Raw genomic sequence first — 9262 nt, forward strand, 5'->3', positions numbered from 1 at the left:
ACTGCAGATAATGTTTTATCAAGAGGTGCAGAATTTTCATCTTATTGTTATTTTTTTCCTATATTTAGGAAGATAAAACTAGTAAAGGCCAAATACTGTTAAGTGGGTTGTTAGATAATTGTGTTGTTTCATCTTGTTTTCAAAAAAAAAAAAAGGAAACCCCTCTAAAAAATATTAAAGGACACTAACAAGTGTAGTGGCTGAAAATCTGTCCAATTAAGAAGACTGTTAATTACTTATCATGTTAAAAGGCTGGTAATTGCATTTTCATATGATAAAATTCCTTAAATTATGACTGAATTTTAATTGCTGGATGGGGAAATAGATTGCAACAGGTTTACAGCTTGCTTTGTCCACCAACCCAGGCAGATAGGCCTTGTGGCAAGCCAAGGTCATTTTTAGGGATTAGTTAGCGGCTTATGGTCCACTGTACCTTTTGAGCTACTGTTCAAATACTGCCACCTTGTGGTATTAGGTCAATGCGTGTCATTGAGATGATAAAGTGTCTCTGTCCCCTACACCATGATCATTTAGTTTCCCTCCTGCGATATTCTAGATTAAGTTTTATGACACATGTCATGAATCTGCTCATTTGATATGTTTAGTGGGTGTATTGTCCATAGTACTGGAGTCATTTGACAAAGAATGGACAAAATAACAGTTACAGGTCACAGCTGATGCTTTCACATAGCCCTCAGATAAATCGTAAATTTCAAAATGAGTACTCTTTTATGCAGTATTAGAGTTATTTTGTCCATCTCGTTACTTGGTCACAAAATGTGAAAAACCTAAACATTTTTATTTAAATTTCTCAGCGGATGATTGACATGTTCTTTAAAGTTTTCCACCCACTTTTCAACCAATCAGGGCGAAGGGGCGGGCCTTCACGCTAATCTTTACAAAATGGCGACTGTTGTTGTTTTGCCGCAGGGTCAGTGAATAAATCCGCTTTTAATTTCATTAATTTTCTGCACTAATTTGCAGAAACAGCACCAAAAAAGCCCAGGCGCCCAAAGGGTCGGCTCCGTGTGGACTGAAATGAAAGGTAAAGAGCGGTCTCCGATTAAAAAACGCTCCCGGGCCTTGGACGATATTCGAGACAGGGGAGGATGCCACCCGACCAGCAAGAAAATGGGGGCTCTTTCCGTTTCCAGTGGCAGTAATAATGGAAATAGCTCGACCAAAAGCGACGGCGGCTCAGCGAGGAGGAGTCTACTCGGCGAAAAGAGGGAGAGGGATTTCGACAGTCACACTCGGACTGCAAATAATCACAGCTGTCAGTCTGCTGCCGCTAGCTCTGTTGGTAAAAACCACAACCTGAGCCTGACGCTGGATTTAGCCGCGCCGAGGACCACTTCACGGGGGGAGCAGCGGGTCCAGCCGCCCAGCGCCGAGAGTGAGTACAAAACCCTCAAAATAAGCGACCTCGGCACCCAGCTAAGCGACGAAGACATAGAGGACGGACTCTTTCATGAATTTAAAAAATTTGGAGATGTGAGCGTCAAGATAAGCCGTAGCAACGACGAGCGGATAGCGTTTGTGAATTTCAGGAAGCCGGAGGACGCCAGAGCTGCGAAGCACGCCCGGGGACGGCTGGTGCTGTACGACCGGCCGCTGAAAATCGAGGCAGTGTACATAAACAGAAGGAGAAGCCGCTCCCCGGTGGAGAGAGACTTGTACGGGGCAGCTCAAAGCCATAGACATTTGCAGAGACCGCTCTCGCCAACGGGGCTCGGATACAGAGACTACCGGCTTCAGCAGCTGGCCCTGGGGCGGCTCCCCCCTCCCCCGCCGCCCCCTCTGCCCAGAGAACTGGAACGGGAAAGGGAGTTTGCCCTGTTTGAAGCCAGGGCACGTCCGGCTTTCATTGCAGAGCGAGCAGCTTTTCGTGAGGAGGATTTTATATCTCCAGAAGATGACCAAAGAGCCAATAGGACGTTGTTTTTAGGCAACCTGGACATAACTGTTACAGAGGCCGATCTGAGGAGAGCCTTTGACAGGTTTGGGGTCATTACAGAAGTGGACATTAAAAGACCCACACGGGGACAAACCAGCACATATGGATTTCTGAAATTTGAGAACCTTGACATGGCTCACCGTGCCAAGCTTAGTATGTCTGGCAAAATAGTGGGCCGCAACCCCATAAAGATAGGCTATGGAAAAGCAACTCCTACCACACGCCTGTGGGTGGGTGGACTTGGACCCTGGGTTCCTTTAGCTGCCCTGGCCAGAGAGTTTGATCGCTTTGGCACGATAAGGACCATTGACTACAGAAAGGGGGATACCTGGGCATACATTCAGTATGAAAGTTTGGATGCTGCACAGGCGGCATGCACACACATGAGGGGCTTCCCGCTGGGAGGTCCAGAGAGAAGACTTAGAGTGGACTTTGCTGACACTGAGCATCGCTACCAGCAGCAGTTCCTGCAGCCTCTTCCAATTCCGCCTTTTGACATGGTGGCTGAGTCATTTGTCCACCGTGCCACACCTGAACCACTGAGGGTCAGGGAACGGACTCCACCGCCACTTCACTTTAGAGAGAGAGAACTCTTTCCTGGAACTGAGTGGCCCAACCCGGCTATTCGTGAGCGGGTACGTGCCTCACCCTTTGAGCCTCTGGAGCATTTGGAACGTGAGCGACGGGCACGGGAGCCCTGGTCTTTGGAACGAGAGTTGCAGGGACGAGAACCAGTGCGCAAGCGGCGTGTAATGGAGGATGGACGTCATATAGACCACTCTCCTGACAGCACTGAGAGGACAGTAAGGCGCAGACGTGCTTCTCCAGATGGCAGTCCTGGAGGTAGCAGTAGAGATGGAGGCCGCTTCAGTGACTCAGAGCGCCCTATGCGGGGCGAGAGGCCCTCCCCAGCACGAGAACGTCACAGCAGCCTGGAAAGAAGTGGGGTTGAACGGAGACTCAAAAGCCAGAGTCTCTCTGACAAAGGACCTTCAAGCAGCAGCATTTCAGCAGTTGGAGAGCGTAAACGTAAAGCAGGTGATGGTGGTAAAGGGCCGGCCAAGAGAGAACGTTCTGAGAGCAGTTCCAAGGGTGGCCAGCTGTCCAAGCCGGACAGCACCAGACTCAGTTTGGCCTGGCATGGTATGCTGTTGCTGAAGAACAGCAACTTTCCAGCCAACATGCACCTCCTGGAGGGTGACCACAATGTAGCCAGTGACCTGCTTGTTGATGGCACAACAGGAAGGCAGGTGAGCGAGCTAAAGATCACCCAACGTCTCCGTCTGGACCAGCCCAAGCTTGACGAGGTGTCCCGACGCATCAAGGTTGCGGGTCCCGATGGCTATGCCATTCTGCTGGCAGTTCCTGGGACCACAGAGGATGCATCTTCGTCTGACCCTGCAGCCTCTACTCAGCGGCCGCTTCGGAACCTGGTGTCCTACCTCAACCAAAAACAAGCAGCAGGAGTCATCAGCCTGCCTGTGGGAGGGAGCAGAGATAAAGACAACACAGGGGTTCTTCATGCTTTCCCTCCCTGTGATTTCTCCCAGCAGTTCCTGGATTCCTCTGCTAAAGCTCTGGCTAAAAGTGAAGAGGACTATCTGGTCATGATTGTGGTTCGTGGAGCATCTTAAAATACCAGAACACACTAAGTTCAAGTCATGTAAAAAAAAAAAAAAAAAAAAAAATCTGCTGTATGTCAGTAACTATTGCATGCTGTGTGTTCTGCATTATGGGTTACACTAGTATGGTTCTTGAGTGTTTGTATGTTGCCATGTAATCCACTAAAAGGACAAACAGCGCCCTTCTACAAAGCTAAAGGGTGTGTGGTTTTGAAATTATTTTTTAAAGGGTGAATTGCTCACAAAGTCATAAACCTGCAGTAATTCAGTCAGGATACTGTAAAACATGAGCAGGAATACATTTTGATTTCGTTTAAGAAGAGATAAGTTATAAAGAAAACATTCAGTTCATTTGCAGGTTTAAAATCTTAGCTATCCAGATATACCACAAGAAAAGGAAAGGGAAATGTAGAAATGCAAGGAGTGGACACAATAATACCTCCACTACAATAAACCACAAAGCCTGGCTTCACAAACTATGATCTCATTGAATCATCTCCCTGTCACAGTGTTAACACAAGCTGAAAATTACCAGCTTAACAAAAGGTCATGTTTATTTCTGGGCAAGTATACTGTAATGCCCCTAGGTTGTACAGGTGTTGTTGTTGTGTCTACCTCCTACACAGGTACTTAGGATGAGGGGAATCAGAAGACATCATCTTTCAAAGCTTTGAATTACAGTGCAATAATATTTCTACTATAATCACTTTTTAATGGATGGATATTAAGGTGAGAATGACATTTTTGAATTCATGGATTACAGTTAAGGTGTAGTGAATGATTTGGTACTGCAGTTGCAAAACTAATCTCTTTGGCAAAAGGACCCTGTTATCATTTTGATGGTCACTGATGCACAACCCTTCTCCAGTGCACCAAGCTCTTCTTACTAAAGGTTTTTTGCCTTCATCAGGTAAATGTGGCAAATGGTAGAGTGTGGTGTGCAGAGGGAGAGTTGTGCTGTGTGTCCAGTTTTGTTGGGCTTGCATCGAAGCTCACACTGGTCTCCCTGTGTGTGTTCTCAGAGTTGGGCCATTTTGAAGGTCACCAGGTGAAAAGTGTATAGATACAGCTGATACATTTCAGTTACCTACATGTCAACTTTGTTAGAAAAATTATATTCAGGTTCATGGTTTAGATATGAGTGTGTTTTTATTGTGTTCCTCAGTTTGTGGAACACCAAATTGCAAGATAGACAATGAACTGTGTCCAGTCCACTGGTAAAACTAAATTGTCACATCAACTCTGTTGAATGCTGAATACTAATAGATATGAGATTTCTATAAAACAAACAGCCCATAACACAACACACATAGCATAGCAAAACAAATAATAACATGCTTCTCATATTTTTTACTTCATATTTTATTTTGTGCATCCCTACCTTAGAAATGGTTGTGTAATGTGATCTATGAAAAAACTACAGTAGTTATGGATAAAAAAGCTTAGAGAAGTTTGTGTTGATATTTGACAGTCTGTTTCATTTATTGCTCTGAAACCAGTAGTTCCACCAATAATAATAATAATAATAATAATGATATTCAGTATAATTAATGTTGGTACAAAGTAACAAAAACCTGCTATTTGTTCAGTAAGTAGGTCTGTGTAATTTTAAAGTTTTAGCAGTACCTTAACTGTTGATGTTGGATTTTCAATTTTAGAGGTCTAAATTTGAATTTGAATAGTTTACTCATGACTGCCAACATGTTCCAAAGGCCTGCTTACCATATTTTCTTTTGCCATTGTATGTTTGTCATGCAAAAGTAATCCACCCTGAATTATAATTGACTGAGTTTGGTTTAATATGTATTGAAAACATTCAAACATATGTGGGAAAGTTGTTATGTGTGAACATCACCCACCGCAACGCTGGACTCCTGAGGAGACGTGTGCAGAGCTGAAAACCTCTGCAGAGAAGGCAACCTAGTATTTGTGAGTCCTCGCTGATGTGGCAGCTTTTAAGTTGTGTAGCCCATCTGCACCTGTGATGACTTCTGTTTTAAATGGAAAATTGAGCAATGTACACTTTGATGTCATGGGAAAGGAAAATCCATAGAGCCCATGCGAAGCTGTTCACATACCTGAAAGTGCATTTGGGCACTTTAATGTGACCGATTATCAATAAATTGTTCATTTGAAGGGAAACATGTTTCTTCGATGGAAGTGAATTGAAGAAACAAGCTGCCATACCTTATTGTGTTTGGAAGGAGTTGTCACTTGAAATTTTCTTTCTGCACACGAAAAGGGAGACAATTTGCAATTTGTTTAGCACCAGCGAAGAGAGACCCCTGTTTCGTGTGAGGATCGCTGTTTGCTCACAGGCCTGTTCTGAGCTCCTAAGCTGCCCATCAAAAATTACTCCCTCCCTCATGACCCCCTATTATACTCCTCAACTGCTGCTGTTGGCATGTGAACACCTGATCAGGATCGAGGAGCCTCCGCGTCCCTTGTTTACAGCCAGAGTCCAGTTTGCAGTGTGAAGCAGTGGCAGATGCAGACAGCGGTGCAGTTCGGGAGGCGAGGGCCGGAGCAAACGGCAACATGTGCCAGTATCCTGTTGTTTTCCCTGCTCATTATGCTAAAGGTTTCATGTGCATTGTTCCTGGGTCTGAATAGGAGCTGAGGAAATTCCATCACCGGCCGTCACACACTCCACTCGGGAGATTGTGGGTGACACCGCCTTGAAATTTCCATAGCATCTACAGTTCAAGCTGTCTCACTGCAGAGGCCAAGCTGAACCACTGGGCTGATTTGTCGTTATTATATTTTGCCCAGTTATGATTTGAGTTGACTTAATGTTTGACTCAGGGAAGAGGATTGGTCCAACCTCAGCTAGGAATATTGTTTGCCCCCATCCCATCTTTGTGTTCTCCTCTGATTGAACGCTCTCTGAGGAGACGAGTGACGAAGCATGTTTGCTGTGCTGAAGCTTTATTCCGTTCCGTCATCTGAGATCTGCTGCAGCATGGAAATGAAACAAGAACAGGCCAGATTCTTTACCCTTTTTGACACCACCGGAAGGAATCCACACTGCGGACCCAACCCTCCCCCAAATTCTTCTAGGAGACCTTTTTGTTTTGCCTCAGCCCCTTTCTAAGTTTAAGGCCACATTACACAGGAAAGAAAGCTTTCCATTTCCTCCCACCATCCATTTTAGTCATGTTAGTGTGAAAACAAATGCTGTGTTCTGTGCTGAGAAGGACCCCTTACCTCACTAGAGAAACATTGCCATCTTGAGGACCATGGAGCACCTGCTATCCTCTCTCACAGTCAGCTACCTGATACATCACACTCATGCACACCAGGCACCCAGGACAGAGCTGGTATCACTGTATGACTGCTGTATAGAGCGGCACAATGGTGAGTAGGAGAACAAGTGCTGCTTGCCAGGTCTGTATCGGTGGCTTAGGCAGCAGTGTGGTAAGTACAGTGTCAACACCACATGTTTTACAATAACAAATGCAAAATGGCATACTCTGGTTTCAATCCAAAGTAATTCACTGAGGTCATTTCCACTGATGGCAATTGGCATAAATCCCAGACCCCAGTGTAAGATAATAGGAGCACTGACTGCCCACAATAACATATTGCATATGGTTCTCTTTTGATCACCAACACAAAATATGATAGATGTACTCCAACACTTTACTTTGTTCACATACATTACAAGATTGCTGTTATGTAAAAGGTTGAAGTGTTTAGAGAGGCAAGACATTTCTGGTGAGTTCTTACAGCACGACTACTGCAGCGGTTAAATCCTACAGCCCCGATCTAGATTAGATACATAACAAAATGCTGCACATCTGGTTGTTTCTGCAGCCTCATTAGAGATGTAAATGTAATTCCCATCATTTACTTTGAAGAAGATTTATCATGTCACTGATGGACAAAATAGCCCGAAACGATAGGCAAGGTTAATATGATGTGGTCTGTGAGGAAACTGTGATGTAGATTCAGTTATGGAGGCGTAATTGTTTTGCAAGAGAGGAAAAAACAGCCTCAAGCCAGTGTATTCTCTTATAAGACTCACAATTACATGGAACATCATTGGTAAGACACTGCTGGTCACAGATGATGTCATGTCCTGCTAAAAGACAGTTTTATTAGATAATTTTGTTGTTCATGTTGAAGCCTCAGGTATTATCATCACTTGCCAGTCAGAGAACTGTGATTAAAAGGAATTATAGTAACAGAAGAAATGGCTTCTGGTACAAAATGGTCTTATACATGAGGAGACTAAAGGCCACAGATGATAAACTCCAGTTCATGAATATTAATATGAGATTAAAGAGGTCTAGTCCAGGACCCTATAATACACATTTCGTGCCACCAGTTTGCAATCAATATAGACCCCGAGAAAATAAATGTTATCAATCTGTGGCCAATACTTGACTTTTTGATCTGGCAGCCGGCACCTCACTGATACCAGTACACTTTTTACTCTGCTCCCAGTGTATTCAGGTTGTATGAGCAGCTACATGTGCTTTTTGTTATATTGCCACAGTTGATGTTATGTGACTGACATACAGCTAAGTATTCTTTTTTTTTTTTTTTTTTTCTAACTGATCAATATGTCAATGAGGTCTGACTCATCAAACAATACTGGAGCAGCAATACTATGTTGGGTTAGATGTTTTGTTCAAAAATCAGATAAACCCAATTCAAGGAAAAAAGATAATTAAAAATAAACTTTGAAAAAACGATATTTATCCATTTACAGCTTAACTCTGGTTAGATTTTGACTTTATACACAGTCATAAGGAACGTTTTCTTTCTTGTAATTTGGAGTTTGAAAAAAAAAAAAAAATCGAAAAGCTTGCTTTGTAAAGAACCATTTACATAAATCTTAAAGCAGTTCATGAAGTCCCTCATTAAGATGTATGGATTGAAGTCAAAGTATCACCAGTTTTTCAAAGTTATTACTATTACCTATAATGTTTTCTGGAGATACCATATTATAATTTTGTACCAGTTTCAGTAAGAGAATTAAGTTTTTGCAAATGTAAACTGGTGTACAATATGGCCTCATGCAACTTTATTAGTTGAACAGATCTCATGTTATATGTGCTCATGCATTACTATAAGAAAGATCGATGTGAACTGTTACTGGTACTACTTAATGGTAGATAAGCATTAGGCTATAAAAGCCACAAATGTGTCTTAACATTTCACACTTGATTTCTGTTGCTGACTGCAGTGCAGTTCACTGTCGTGTAAAGTTGCAAGTTGGATGTTGTTATGATGCCAATAAGCTTTTCAAAACAAGTATTAATTTGCAATAACAAGCATTTTCAGGTCTCGCATTCAATACATTCAAACTGTTGTTAGTGACCATCTAACACTGTAAACGTCAGGATGAAAACATGTCTCCATGTCTCCTATACAGAGCTCCACTGGACAGCAGTTGGTGATCACTTTGTTTCCAGGCCTCTGATAAACACACCACCAGGTCTCACCTCATGTAAGTAACCTGTTAGTTTGCTTTGATTAACAATATTACATCAAAAAGTGTGTAACCCTTTAAAAAGGATATTTTTCAGAGAAATAACTGTAACGAGCCTTTGCTGGGTCTACTTTTCAAACCAAAGATGAAAATGAATGCAATAATATACACAAATAATTTTGATATTTTATTTTTACTGTCTAGATGATGTGTCAATAAATGTTAAATCTGTTGGAACTTGTG

At 42.9% G+C, this 9262-nt stretch overlaps 1 protein-coding gene across 1 annotated transcript; it reads left to right on the top strand.

Annotated features, from left to right (window-relative positions):
* Window positions 1-875: 875 nt before the first annotated feature.
* On the top strand, window positions 876-9252 carry rbm15 (RNA binding motif protein 15). The gene has a single exon (XM_071476046.1). The coding sequence runs from the start codon at window positions 1039-1041 to the stop codon at window positions 3589-3591; it is 2553 nt and encodes an 850-aa protein (XP_071332147.1). The 5' UTR covers window positions 876-1038; the 3' UTR covers window positions 3592-9252.
* The last annotated feature ends 10 nt before the right edge of the window (window positions 9253-9262 follow it).

Source organism: Trachinotus anak, unplaced genomic scaffold (genome assembly GCF_046630095.1).
Source record: "Trachinotus anak isolate AG129_WGS33_773 ecotype Australia unplaced genomic scaffold, CSIRO_AGI_Tana_v1 ptg000004l, whole genome shotgun sequence".
In the NCBI taxonomy this organism is placed as follows: Eukaryota; Metazoa; Chordata; class Actinopteri; order Carangiformes; family Carangidae; genus Trachinotus; species Trachinotus anak.